This window comes from Python bivittatus, unplaced genomic scaffold (genome assembly GCF_059951505.1).
Source record: "Python bivittatus isolate LINGU-HERP-01145 unplaced genomic scaffold, Pbiv_v1 ctg000350_np1212, whole genome shotgun sequence".
Lineage (NCBI taxonomy): Eukaryota > Metazoa > Chordata > Lepidosauria > Squamata > Pythonidae > Python > Python bivittatus.
In genome coordinates this window covers 21,211,467-21,226,372 of record NW_028277074.1, presented here as the reverse complement: position 1 = coordinate 21,226,372, position 14,906 = coordinate 21,211,467, and the positions used below count along the sequence as shown (strand labels likewise).

At 34.0% G+C, this 14,906-nt stretch overlaps 1 protein-coding gene across 2 annotated transcripts in view; it reads left to right on the top strand.

The window, feature by feature from the left end:
* The window catches only part of BRWD1 (bromodomain and WD repeat domain containing 1), a 76,215-nt gene that overhangs the window by 10,236 nt on the left and 51,073 nt on the right, over positions 1-14,906 (top strand). For both annotated transcript variants that reach the window (XM_015889283.3, XM_007435208.4), the window contains exons 9-20: positions 259-359; positions 666-736; positions 1,182-1,282; positions 1,714-1,754; positions 3,546-3,644; positions 4,466-4,616; positions 5,403-5,537; positions 6,593-6,721; positions 7,594-7,819; positions 12,507-12,692; positions 13,837-14,020; positions 14,502-14,595. In XM_015889283.3, coding sequence (XP_015744769.1) covers positions 259-359; positions 666-736; positions 1,182-1,282; positions 1,714-1,754; positions 3,546-3,644; positions 4,466-4,616; positions 5,403-5,537; positions 6,593-6,721; positions 7,594-7,819; positions 12,507-12,692; positions 13,837-14,020; positions 14,502-14,595 — 1,518 coding nt within the window. The remainder of the gene's footprint in view (positions 1-258; positions 360-665; positions 737-1,181; positions 1,283-1,713; positions 1,755-3,545; positions 3,645-4,465; positions 4,617-5,402; positions 5,538-6,592; positions 6,722-7,593; positions 7,820-12,506; positions 12,693-13,836; positions 14,021-14,501; positions 14,596-14,906) is intronic.

Here is a 14,906-nt window from a genome sequence, read left to right as displayed (position 1 = left end):
CCTAGACAATTGTATATATTCATACTGCATGTATGTAGATGTGGTTTTTTGTACATCATGTTTGCTATAGTGTGTTATTAAATGATCACTTGGTGCTATTTTTTTATTTTTGTCTTCGAATGTTTTTAATGATGGAGTATGCAAACTAAATTTAATTAAAAAATTAAAAATGGAAACTTGTACACTGACAAAAATGCTGAAATTTGCTGTCCTATTTATTTAAAACACACATTATGATTGTGGTTTTTTAATTTACAGTTCAGCCCATTAGTGAAAGGTTCAATGCGATATATGGCATCCACAGGTGTAGATGGAACAGTGTGCTTTTGGCAGTGGGATACCACATCTATGAAATTCAAGTATGTATCTATCTATACGGTATTACTAATTAATTTCTGTGATATACAGCATTTTCGGTTTGTCAAATTTACTTTTATGTTTGAATAAGAAAATAAATACTGTACAATTTTCATTACAGTTTATGAAAAGCAGGTAGAGAACCTTACTGTTGCAAAAGTAATTAAAGAAAAGCTAATTTCTTTGTAGTATGTAGATGTCTGAATACATTGGAAATAGGCATTTACTTTTATGAGCTGTTTAAATTTAAGATTTCCATAGAATTCATGGTGCTACATATATACAAGTAACTCTTGTTGTCTTTGAAGTAACAGGCCATTGAAATTCATAGAAAAACCAAGACCTGGGGTTCAAATGCTTTGTTCTTCTTTTAGTGTTGGTAAGTACATGAACCACTGAAGCAGAATGTGTTTGTGCTAGTCATTTTTATAGTTATCCAGCCTCAAAGAATTCTGTTCAAAGAATGTATTGTTTTCTGTGTTCGGTTTAGGTGCTACTTTTCCTAGTGTTGTAATTAAATCCTTTGAACTCAGTAGATCTTCTGTGTAGGTATATGCAAAATTGGACTGCAAATAGTCCAGATCATCTTAGACTGATTGATAGTTTTTCACTAAATAATTTAAAAAACATTTCCAGATATGTACAAATGGATTAGATAACAGTTCAAGACAGCATAAGAGGATCTATTAGAATCAGTAGGACAGATAAGTTAATGAACCCACCAATTTCTATGAGAAATAAATGCAGCCAACTTAACTTTGGTTCCAGTCCATAATTTGCATTTGTTTCCTTTCATTGTTTTAAGCAATTACTTATTTCTTTAGGTGGAATGTTTTTAGCAACTGGGAGTACTGACCATGTTATCAGAATATATTATTTTGGTTCTGAAACCCCTGAAAAAATTGCAGAACTGGAGAGCCATGCTGTAAGTAATATAATATTAAATTCTGCCATAAATTCACATTTTAATATAAAGAAAAAATTTACTACTGCTTAAAGTCTAATTGAGGAAAACATTTTATTTTACAATCTTGGTTGAAGTAGTTGGTATAATTAGATGTAGAACAAGTAGGATTTCTTTATTCCTTGTAAAGAAGTTTGTAATCATGCAGTCATGATCATAATGTTCATGCTCACAGGATGCTGAATTGTATCAAAAGACTGCTCTTAGGTTCATAACACCTGGTTATATACGGACACTAATTCAGTTTTTCCTATATATGGACAATCTTCAGTTGTCATCACCGTAATCTTTAGAATGCCTTTTCTTTGTTTTCATTAAATAAAAGTAAGACTATTTACAGTTTTTAACACATGCCACTTGCATGTTATTTTAACATGTGTTTTCTGTTTCAGGACAAAGTTGACAGTATTCAGTTTTCAAATAGAGATGATAGGTATGTTTATAAAGAAAATGCTTAATTTAATGTTGTTTTGTTAAACAAACTATGTCAAAGTAAACTAGCGTTGTTTTAACATTCACAGAAGGTAAATGTTCTCTATGGATTTCTTTTAGAACAGAAAATAGCATATAGATGAACTTCCATGATTTGTAAAGGAATTAGGCCAGAAAAATGCTAGATGTGCATATATAAATGTCTCACAATTGAATTATCAGCATTTATTGACTATCACAATGGAATAATTTTTGGTTTGGGAGGAGCCACCTTCTTGGAAATCAGAAGGTTATTCATTTGTGGTAGTAAGATCTCATATCAAAGAAACCTATCAACTGTTATTACTTAAAGTAGACTGTTGGTGCAATAGTATATATTTTAATAGTACCAAACCATACAAGTGAATGTGTATGGTTAGGGAGGAAAATAGATGAAAAAATGGGGAGAATAAGCCATAGTACATACGCTACAATTTGTACTCATGAGTTGCAAAAATGTGTGGCCTGTGTGTGTGTGCTCCTCCACAATGGCAGTCATAGCACAGCCTAGCTTAGAAGATACTTAGTTTAATATAGAAGAAAGTACAGGAGTGAGATGCCTATGTGCTTGGGCCTTACATAGCAAGCTTATTGTACTTTAATGTGGGGGTGGGGGTGGGGGGGGAGAGAAGTATTTTTTTTTTGTCCCTGTGTTACAGGTTGTCCTCAACTTACAATCATTCGTTTAGTGACTGTTCAAAGTTACGATGGCGCTGAAAAAGTAACTTATGACTGGTCCTTGCACTTATGACTATTGCAGCATTCACGTCATCAGAATTTGGGTGCTTGGCAAGGAGCATGCATTTACCACAGTTGCAGTGTCCCAAGGTCATGTGATCACCATTTGCGATCTTCCAAGGGGGCTTCTGACAAGCAACATCAGTGAGGAAAGGCAGATTCACTTAATGACCATGTGTTTGCTTAATGACCATGGCAAAAAGGTCAAAATTGGGCGTGACTCTCTCAACCTCATCGCTTAGCGACAGAAGTTCTGGTCTCAATTGTGGTTGTAAGTTGAGGACTACCTGTATTTCAGAGTTGCAGCTGCCAACTTGGGAACAAGATGGAGATAAAGATGTTGAGAGAGAAACAATGGCTCAGGGGAATATTTATTTATTTATTTATTAAATCACATTTATATGGCCGCCCATCTCATAAGAAACAATTTTGGGCAGCGTACAACAATCAGTACCATTACAGTGAATGAGAATACCTAAAGTTTAGCTACAGACTTTCAGTACTTATCCTGCAGTGGTCCTACCCCTCACTTTTGCTCACCTCCTGGACTGACGTGTCATTGCTGAATTCTCCATCATGCTAAGCCCAGTGATGACTTAAGTGTAATAAGTGAACCCAGTCTACAAAAGGTTTCATCTTGGATATTTTTTTGCCCTTTAGGTATTCGAGCAACAGACTTCTTTGGAGCTTTCTTCCATTTCCTAAATATCTACTCTCTTCTGATGCAGGAATATGTAGATGTGGGTTGAGAGCATTTGTTATAATAAATATTGTTGGCAGGCCTGTACTGTAGGGTTTGGTGGGCAGTAAATGTCTATATCACAAAAGATTATTTTTATGCTCATAGGAAACATTTAAATATCACTGGAGGCCAACTTTTGTGGGATATATTGCTCTGGTTATATTTTATATATGCAATATGCATGATTCAGCATTTCTGAAAGATGCTATTTAAAATTTGAACCATTGATTTCTATTTTGTATGTCACATAGTATCTTTTAAACTTATGTCAAGGTTCATAAGTGGCAGCAGAGATGGAACAGCCCGAATCTGGCAATTTCAGCAAGCAGAGTGGAAGAGCATTTTGCTGGATATGGCTGACAAATTACCAAGGTAGGCATACCTTATTTGTGAATGGTATTAGCAATAAATGACTTTGAAAATGGATGTATTTGTTATTTGTTATTGTTATTTGGAAGAACCTTCTAAATACTTAGGAGAAATTAAGAAAAAAATAATTTAATTAAAGAGAAAATTAATTAACAATTATTTAATTAATTAAGAAAATAGTTAAGGAGAAATTAATTAAAAAAGACTTGTGTATAGTTTGGTAGAAGAGTTAAGGCCATTTTACTTTAAAATAATCCTGGGTTTATATAGTCAGGTATTTGTAAAAAAGTTTGGTTTCCCCTTTTCTGTACAGATATTCCCAGTATAGACTGACTTCTGTATTAACATTTTAACATTTATTTATCACATTTATAGCCATCCCAATTGTACACTGACTCTTAGTAGCTCACAACATAAAAGAAAAATAAAACATTTTTTATAAAATAAAACAATCAACATAGACAGACTTGTTTGGTCAGCTCCCAAATGCCCTCCAGAAAAGCTCCAATTTAAGAAACTTCCAGGAGGTGACCATAGTTGGGACCAAGTACAGTTCTGGTGGGAGACCATTCTGGAGGGCTGGGCCAACAACAGAAAAACAATGCTTTGGGTCTTGATCCCCCTGACCTGAGAATGGGAGGCAATCAGCTGCTTCTCCCAGCATGAATGAAAAGGCATAATTGAAGTAAATGCAGAATACTGCATTTAAAGTTTGGATTGGTTTTTGTTTTCATATTAATTGTTCTAGGTTTAACCTTTATTAGATAAATGGATTAGATTGTTTTGTTCTGTTTCATAGTATTAAATCAATTCATTCAATGCAGTGATTTGTGTTCCGAGGAGGATAAATTTATGAAACCCAAAGTGACCATGATAGCTTGGAGTCGAAATGATAATGTAGTGGTTACTGCTGTGAACAATCATCTGCTCAAAGTGTGGAATTCTTATTCTGGGGAGCTTCTACATGATCTCACAGTAAGTAAAAAAAGCTGTTTTCTATAATATTTCTTCAGAATAAATATTACTAGAAATGTTTTCTTAAAATGTGATATATTCATAACACACTGAGTGTTAATGGGTTGTTGAACAAAATATGTTTATAATAAAGGATCTTCTATATGCTTTTATATTTTCAGTATTTAAGCATTTTTTCTAAAAGGTGAAAGGAACATGAATGTAATTAAGTGGTTAGTAACCAGTTAATGGCACTAGAGATGATAGTACCAAATGGAAGTTAGGCACTACCCTTTCTTTAAAGAAGTCAGGAAAAAAAAAAAAAGATACAGCTCTAATGAGCAAAGTAACACAATACGTACTTGAAGGTAGAGAAAGCCAATATTTGGACAACTTGGAGCCTTTTATTAATTATATTATGCTATAATATATAATGGAGCAAAATCTCAGTAATCAATATGTTGCAGAAAGATAGGGTTTTCAGGATCTTTTTGAATATTGAATTTGGATAAATGGATGAATAATAAAGACAAATGTAACATATTATTTTTTAATTCACTATGAATTGGTTATTAAGAGAAGACAGGTATATAAACATTTAATGTCTTCAATAACAATTTGTTATTATAATGTCAAATGTTAGGATTTCATGCCTGTGTTCATTTTGTACTTTGTAAAATTAAAAATCCAGTGGTTTAGTGGAAAATTAGAAAATATTAATACATTAGATATCTATTAGCAATTTAACCACTAGTCATAAAAGTCCAGTTTTCTCCATGACTAATACATTAATTTCTATTCAAAAAGGGGCATGCAGATGAAGTGTTTGTTTTGGAGCCCCATCCATTTGATTCCAGGATTATGTTGTCTGCAGGCCATGACGGCAGTATCTTTATCTGGGATATAGAAAAAGGCATTCAAATGAAACATTATTTTAATATGGTAAATATTATTTCTAAAAATATTGTTTTAGTAATGCATGCATTTTTTACTTTTACCTTCAGCTTTATTCCTGCTTAAATAAATATGTATTAGAACCACCAGACAGCTGATGTAATCTAGGAAGGAGATTAGAAAGATAGGGAAAAAAAATTCTATTAAAAAAAGTTAAATCTTACAATTCACTTTGGCCGTCCAATTTTCCAGTAATATTTCTAAGTGCATATCAAATTTAAAGTATTAAGATGTCCATAAAATCACAATTTTCTAGATTTGCAACGAAGAATTATTAAGAAAGTTAAATTTTGTCGTTGTAGACTGAGGAGCCAAAAGCCATTTTTCTTGGAGATAATTTGCAAAGGGTATATGCCAGTACAGGTTGAGGTTAGAATTCAAATTTCCTCTCCCTTTTCTTCTTTATCAGAGGGTTGCTGTAAGAGAGAAATTACTGTTCTTGCTAGTGGTATGATCATATTTAAAAGGTTTTGAAATTAGGCTAAGATGAAATTTAAGCCTAAGGCAACAGGTGTCCTGGCTCTGCTTTAATGGAACACCATGTTTGAAGAAGGATAGTGGCTCTGTTGTGAAACATACAGTTTGCATGTAAAAGAACGGTATGTTTAGATGCATCTCTTTATATTGGTTGTTTTTCAATTTCAAGGGTTTTTCAATTTTCAAGGGTGAAGCAGGAAGCAGGGTTCTCTTCATACAGCTTAAACTAGTGGTTCAGAGACCTCCTAGCTTCTTGGCACTCATAACTTAACCATGTATAACATGCAATTATGTTATCTGACTATAGTGGAGTGTGGCACAATTAAAAAGCTGAAATAGCCTAATTGAGTAAATAATTACAATTAGCCAATAAGATATCATCCGACTTGCCATCCACTATTGCTAAATAAAGTGACTTGACTGATTCCTTTTTTACTAATCGTAGCTGCTTGCTGAGATGTACATTTTGCACTAATGGGGCAGAGGTCATCAGTTACAGAGGGGAAAGAGCTCATCTGAAAAGCTATAAGCAGTTCTAGAAAGTTTTTGTTTTTATTTTGATTTAGATTGAAGGACAAGGACATGGTGCTGTGTTTGACTGCAAGTTTTCATCAGATGGACAGCATTTTACCTGTACAGATTCTCATGGACACCTCTTGATTTTTGGGTTTGGTTGTAACAAACCATATGAAAAGGTATTCTTTCAGCTTTAGTTGTTTTTAGCTGTTAAAAAATGTATGATGTACAAATCTCACCAATCTTGTCATGTATTCATTTATTTCATGTGCTTAATGTAGTTGGAATGGAACTATAACTCTCTCTGAACCAGGTTTCAGTCAGCAAAAGCTTTGGTAATTTGGTAAATTGGTAATTTGGTGAAGATAGAGCTCAGTCCGTAGAGAGATTGAGAACTGAAGGTCATATTGTCTTTCTTTTAAAAAAAAAAATGTGGGTACATTGCTGTAAGTAGTTGCCTTCTCCAGTCCCAAAAGATGGGCTTTCTTTTGTTACCAAATTATAGAAATTGTATGTGATAGTTGCTAAACTATTAATCCTTTGTGTTACTATTTAAATTTTAAAATTTAATTTATAAAAAGTAGCAAATTCACCAGTTTCCCTTGAGTAAAACATAGACAACAATTCAGTTATATTTTGGGTAAACGCTGATTAAACATTTCTAAATCCTACATGCCCAGTCTTGTGTTGCAAAACAAAATGATTATCCTGAGAGTCTCAAATATTTTCCTTAAGAGTGGAGAAAAAATTAAATCGGAATTTTGCTAGTAGTAAAATATTGCCCTTCTTGGAGACCAGTTTAAGAGAAAATAGAGAAGCATCCTCTGCAAAAGGAGTAATTTTAAAAAGTATTGTTGAATGAGGGATTATGCTAGATCAAAATAAGACGTATGACAACAATTTGCCCCTTAGGCAACCAATGGCTGAAATTCATATTCCTCATAAGATAAATTGTAGCTTTCCTGAAGTTTACTTTTTTGTTGTCACTGTAACATTTGCACCTAGCTTATTTCTTCGAAGTTAATTATATATAAGCTTCATTGTTTTCTAGATTCCTGATCAGATGTTCTTCCACACTGACTATCGACCACTGATTCGAGATTCTAACAATTATGTCCTAGACGAGCAGACACAACAGGCACCCCACCTCATGCCTCCTCCATTCTTGGTAGATGTAGATGGAAATCCCCACCCAACAAAATATCAGCGATTGGTACCAGGAAGAGAGAATTGTGCAGATGAGCATCTGATTCCTCAGCTGGGATATATAGCAACAAGTATGAAAGGAAATTTTTAAATCTATGACAAAAATCTTATTTTTGGGATTGATAAAACTTAAAAACATCATGTAAATGCATAGTTTTGAAATTGTACTTGTATTAGATTCAGATTGTAGTTGTACTAGTATATTCAGACTATAATGTATTAATGCTTTCACTGGATTAGGGCCAGTTAATGTAATCATTGGTTTGGGTCCAGGGTTAATCTTTACTCATGCTGTGAGAGCATAAAATAAGAGACTTTATTAGTTGGTGTAAGCCATGGTCTTCAAATGCACAGGATTTAACAAAGCACTTACGATTTTGCACTTGTGTTTGGATACTTCAGGTAGGAAGATCTCTACATTCTCTTTTGCCTTATCCAGCTCTGCAAATCTGCCTTAGTTCTCCCAATCACCATTACAGGTTTTGGAAGGGAAAGCTCTCTTTTTGAATCCCTCATTTCTTTCTAAGTTGGAATCTATACTTTATTTCTAAAGTTTTTACAAAGATATCTTCAAACTTCTGTGGACAGTATCATTCCATTTACATAGAATGTTGTTTTTCCTGTGATGCTTACGTCAGCACAGATGATACCAGTATTCTTTTAGTGAGACAGTCTTGGAATTTTCAACAAAGAAGCTGTTATTCCACATCCTGATGTTTATTTTGTATCCTCAAAATGAAATTAGTTTTCCCCAGAATTCAGAGCTCCTTCATACACCCAGGGGTGTGCAAAATCTTTTATTTTTAAGTTTCAAGTGTGAAACTGAAATGTGCCATTTTAAATGGACAGACTGTTATTTGAAGATTCCAGTGGTGATCCAAGGTTGAAACTGAGTATGCAAAGCAGCCATTGAAGCTGTGAGATGGGACATTTCACAAAATTTCAAGTTGAAACATTTTGCACAACCTACATCCATCATTCTGTCTCATTTGCTGGAGGTGTAGCTGAGGCTTTAAATTTTTGCATAAGAAAATACATCCCAAAATAACATTCAGTTCTCGCTTTCTCTTGTTCCATCAAAATTCATTCAAATTTGTTGAGTGGCGATTTGATCTGACTTTCACATTAAAAACTGACATTTCTCCCATAGCTGTGTCTTTGGAAGAAGGGTCTTAAAACAATGTTTTTACCTTTTTGAGTATCACCATCTGCCTTTGTAGTAAGATTTACTTGGTTACGTCTTGATAAAAATACTCTTCTTAAAGGATTTTCATTTAAACAAGGGGGCAACTTTATTCATTTTGCTTTGTAGCAAAATGGCTGTTTCATGATTCTCCATATTCTCCATAGTAGCCACTTTGTGAGAACGCTAATTGCAAAAAGTCAAGATTCTAGATATATCCATAGGCAACAGAAAGTTTTTGACTACTGGCCTACCTTCTGGTGCACTTTTTCAGTGGATACTTTTTGCCTAATTCTTGAAGAGGACATTTTTCTAAGTTTGCTCAATATAAAGCTTTCTTATGGAAAGAAGAATGAAGAAGCCTCAAAAGCTTTATACATTGAAAAGTGGTCATGTGATTTCTGATTTTCTTAGGGGTAGGGGAAAGTAACATTGAGTGATTACCTCCAATAGTAAACAAGAAGAACTTTCGGAATAAATATCTGAATGAAGTGATAGGAGAATTGCGGCCCAAAGATACTTCTAAAGTACAGCTGTTAAGATCCATTATAATTAGCTATACTGGTTGAGGCTACAGGGAATTGTATATCTTCAGATATTATATTATCATCCTCATCTAATAATTTAATTTCTGATGGTTTTGCAAGACTTTACTGGCATGTGCACATGCATATGCATACATATCCCATCTTCTTTTCTGTTAAATTCTTATACATATTGTATTTATCAGCATATAACACGCACAGGCGTATAACACGCACCTTAATTTTAAGAAGGAAGTTTGAGTAAAAAAACTTAAATAACGTGGAAGCAAAATAAAGGGGGCTCTGAACTTTTTGTTTATTAATATTTATACCACTTATAAGGTAAACACGTAATATGAAAGAAAAAGGACCTCTTTGAATGAAAAAACTTAGATATAAGTTTTACAAAAATTTTAATCAGGAACTCCAGGAGACCATGCAGAATCAATCTAGCAAGATTTATTAGCTACAGCCCCTTAACAAGAATCTTCCCAGAATGAAACCAGTTCCCAGGCTCAGCCAGTTCACACCGATGGAATTTCTTAGGGAGGTGCCAGTCTCCTCCGCTTATCTCTTCCTCACTCCTCTGGAGATGAGAGCACATTCTTTACTCCCCTCCCACCATTCCAGTCCATCACAGAATCACTGTTATCTTGGAAACCATGAAACTCTTTGTCTTCACTGCTATCTTCAAAATCAAACTGAACCCTTCTGCTTTCACTGCTACTGTCTTCATAAATCAGTTCGTATGCCGCCTCTGTTTGTAGTCTTTAGTAACATCACCCGCGTGGTTGGTACTCAGTGTGTCAGAGCAAAGCACTGGCGCTTTGCTCTGGTTCATTACTACACACCAGAACGCTGCAAAGAGAGGAGGGAAGCTCGTGGTACTTTAGTGACATCACCAGCTTGTAGTAATGAGTTAGAGCAAAGCGCCGGTGCTTTGCTCTGACACACTGAGTGCCAGACCACGTGGGTGATGTTACTAAAGACTGCAAGCAGAGGAGGCATGTTTTAAGTGCCATCAATTGGAGGGGGAGGTGGGAAGCATGCGGTTGCAGCCCCAGTTACAGCCCCGGCTCAAATGAAGACTCCACTCTCTCAGCCCTGCCGCTTGAGGTGAGAAGCCTCAGGGCTTATACAGGGGCTTATACATAGGCGTATAACACGCATATCGGTGTATAACACACAGCTAGGATTTCAGCCCCAGATTTTAAGAAAAAAGTGCGTGTTATACACTGATAAATGCAGTATTTAAACTGCTTTTTTGAAGTTAGATTTTTAAAAGCAAGGGTTTTGTAAAGATGCGTTTTTGCAAGACAGAGAAAAAATTATGAGGTGCATGTTACAAGAATTTTGGATCCTGGCCATAGCTGCTAACCTCTTTCCCTTATTCATCTCTGTTTGGTTTGCATGCTGGCAAGAGTGTAGTTCTTGGCAGGGTCTCCATGCTAGTAAAGTCAGAAAGAGAGGATCCTGTAAAGCTAAGAGGGTAACGGTAGGCACAAGGAAAGCCAAACCACCTAGGGGAAGTAACCCCTAAATTAAATTAAATTAAATTAAATTAAATTAAATTAAATTAAATTAAATTAAATTAATAGTATTAATATTTAAATAAATTAATATTTATTAATAATAGAAGAATATTATTTTTTCTATATTTAATTAAGTAAATATAGAAGAAAGCAAACTACTTTTTATTGTGCCAAAAAGAAAAAAAAACTTGTGTAACTGGAACATTTCATTAGACAAGTTTGGATGTCAATTGATGAGATACCCAGGTTAGAAGGCAGTAGTTTAGTTATTGAGGAAAAACACTGAACTTTTACAGTTAGCCCTGGATTGGTGACATGGCCAGAACTCAGGTTTTGCACATACAGTTGCAACAGGGAAAATGAAAAGTGTGAACCAAGGAAAACTAGATTGTCATTGTTGAAATGAAGCATGTTAAGTAGGGTTTTAGAAGAAAATGAACGTAGTTGGACAGGAATGGATACTAATATTATTCAGGGCAAGAACATTACTAAGCATGTACTCAGCTAGAATCCAATGATGACAGGATAGTATCTTTCAGAATTTGTAACTATGTAGTGATTATCAGCATTTGTTATATATGTGCCTACTATTGATTCAATGAGGGAAGACCCTGAGGAATTACATAGCAAATTGCAAGAAGTGTTAAACGGAACAAGAACAAAATGTAGTACTACTAACAGGTAATATTACTAAAAAATGGAGGAATCTAGAATCATGGAAGATTTTGGATTGGGTAAATATAGTTATGCAGAAGATAAGTATTATTATATTTATCTATTAGCTTAATTAGCACAGTTTTGCATAGTCAAGGAATACCTTCAGGTCTGGCAGAATTGCTGACCGTTTCTTTTGAGAAATTTGGGAGAATGGGCGAAATACCAGATGACTGGAAGATAGTAGATGCTTTCTGTCTTTACAAAGTAGAAAAAGGAGGATCCAGGAAATTAGAAACTAGTTAGTCTGATATCAATATCTGGGAAGTTTTTAAAGCAGTTCATAATAAACCTATGTGATTATTAAGTGTTAATGTTAACAAGAACAGGTCTTCTCATGCTAATGTTACTTCAGTTTGATTGGGCAGTTTCCTTAATAGATTATGAGAATGCTGTGGATGAAATATATGATGTGTTTAAGGAGCAGCTGGACAGCCAGTTGTTCGGGATGTTTTAATTTGAATTTCTATATTGAGTAGGTGATTGAGCTTCACAGTTCTGTGAAAAAGAATTCACCTCCTTTCAGATTTTTTGAATTTTTGTGTACCTTTGGATCTGAATATTATTAGAATGTTGTGTGATTCTAATATATAAAGGAAGTGGAGTCAGAGTGAACAAATAGTATCAAAATTTGGTGCTTGTTCAGAAAATCCAAAAGGGGTGAATACTTTTCCCAGAAGTATAAATGGCCCCTTTCAACTACAAGGGTCTGTAATACTGTTGGCTGGTTTTATTGAGAATGGGACTGACATTTAAATAATTGTTCTTCATACTGAAATAAACATTTGCTTTTAAATTTTGCAAGGTGATGGAGAGGTTGTAGAGCAAGTAATAGGACAACAGACTGCTGAACAGGATGAACAGAGTCTGGAGCCCAGCATACTTGATGGCATGATTAGACAGTTACAGCAATTGCAAGATCGAAGAACTGGCATAGACCAGGATACTGTTTCAGCTAGTCCACAGTATGGACAAGGAACACCTAGAAGAGGTCGGTACTTCATTGAAGTTTAGAATAAAGTATTAACTTCTGCCATTTACTAGTATCTTGAATATTTATTTCTGTTAACCACCAATCTTTTGTATGCTGCAATAATCTTAAGATATTCCTGGTGGTTGATATATTTAGGGGAGGTATATTACATTTGACTGGAGACAGTCCACAACTTTCTTAAACAGTTTCTCTTGGCTTCTCTGGGAACAGGTTTGTTGGATTCACTATACAATGTATTTCTCTTTGCCTTCTGATATTTGGGTTTATTTATTATTTTAAACACTTTCTAATAATTTTTATCCTAAAATGTTAAGATTAATTTTCTTTTAAATTTTCTTCAGTGGACTGATTTTACAAACTCTTCTCTTGAGACCTTATTATTTCCTAATTCAAATAATTGGGTTACATATTAATTCATGCTATATTTTGTCGTATCATTTATAAAGTTTATGTTTGTACCTATTGCAGTAGTTAATCATTTTTATATGGTATTTTGTGGTGTTCTTTTACTCACTGCTTGTATTTTATATTTTGCTTTTGTACTGTTCTTTAGATGTTTTATTTACATGGTCTTTATGAATTTATTTTTTGATGTATTTGTTATTTACACGCTAAATTCATTATTTAAATATATTTTATTTCCAACTGTCGTCTTGGTATATCTACTGATCTTTCCACAACTAAAAAATACATTTCAAGCAGTGCTTTACACTTCTTGGAATTTTTTTAAAAAAAATTCTTAAATCCTTTTCCTTGAATTGTTTAAGCTCTGGCTATTTTCCAAAGACTCAGCCTAATGCTAAGATAATTATAATATGGGGGAAAGACATAGTGCAAGTTAAAAAGCCGTCCATGTGAAAGTGTCTTTTAGACTTGAGTTCACAGTTCTTAATTATCTCCAAATGTTCAGGTACTATTACTTGCTCAGTTGGAAAAAGATTAGCGGTGTAGCAATCCTAATTAATACATATAAAATGTAATCCATATTGCTTTGCTTAGATTAGGCACTGCATAGTCCTGAGGGTTAAATTACCCAGAACAATTGTTGGTGTATAGTAATAGGTATATTATTCAGCAGGAGATACTAAAATTTTTGTTCCAAAAATGTATATTCACTTATACTTCATGAATCTTTTTAAAGATTTCCGCAGGCTAAGCTCAGATATTCAGTCACCTCCTAATATTGGTCTGAGACGTAGCGGTCAAGTTGAGGGTGTTCGTCAGATGCACCAGAATGCTCCAAGAAGTCAGATTGCTACAGAGAGAGATCTTCAAGCTTGGAGACGGAGAGTAGTTGTTCCAGAAATAACATCCAGTATATTTAGGTGAGCACACCTATTAACCTAAAAACCTGTTGAAACTAATTTTGAGTATTTGTTCATTTACTTCATTTTAGATTGTAACCACAGGCAGGTATAACAATACTGTTCAACTTCTTAGGCTTTATACATCTCTCGGGTTGATTTAGATATCATTTCCTAAAGACATTTTTGTATTATTATAAGGACATACTTTCTGGTCTTTGCTTTCTGTTGGTTCTTTTTCAATAAAAGAAAAAAGCAGTTTTTATGGTGCTCTAGATTGAAAAGTTCTGGACTTGGATTTTCTTTTATCTTCTTTTTTTAATCAGATAAACTATGAATGTGGCTAAAATAAGCATTAATTGAAGAACCATTATTTTGGTAAAAGATGAAACTAATTCGTAGTTGTTAGTCCTCCAACAGATACATGTTAGTGATAAATAGTAGTATTAACTACTTTCATATTTGAGTTTTTTTCTGACAAATTTTCAAAATAATGTGTTAGAAATCAGGAAGAATATAGGATTGCAAAAGGAGAAGAAGAAAAGTGGCTGTATACAATAGAGCAGAAAAGGAAGTTGTTTCAATCCTCAGAAAAGGTAAGAAATGCCTGATTTTTTAAATGCATAATTACAAATATAATTTAAAAAGCCTAACGTTGCGTGTGGAAGTATGGCAGAGAAATCATAATCATTTCTCAAAAATCCAGAGAAATCCATCTCCTTGTATATTATTTGCTTGGCTTCTTTAAGTAATGTTAAATGATATAGAATTGCAGCTAATAGGTTTAAATAAAATTATTATGAATTTAAGAACACATGCCCCAGGCAATACTTTACTGAACCAGCTTAAACCATAAAGATGGCAAATAGCATGGATATCGGCTTTTCCAGTAGTTAAGTCCTTTTTG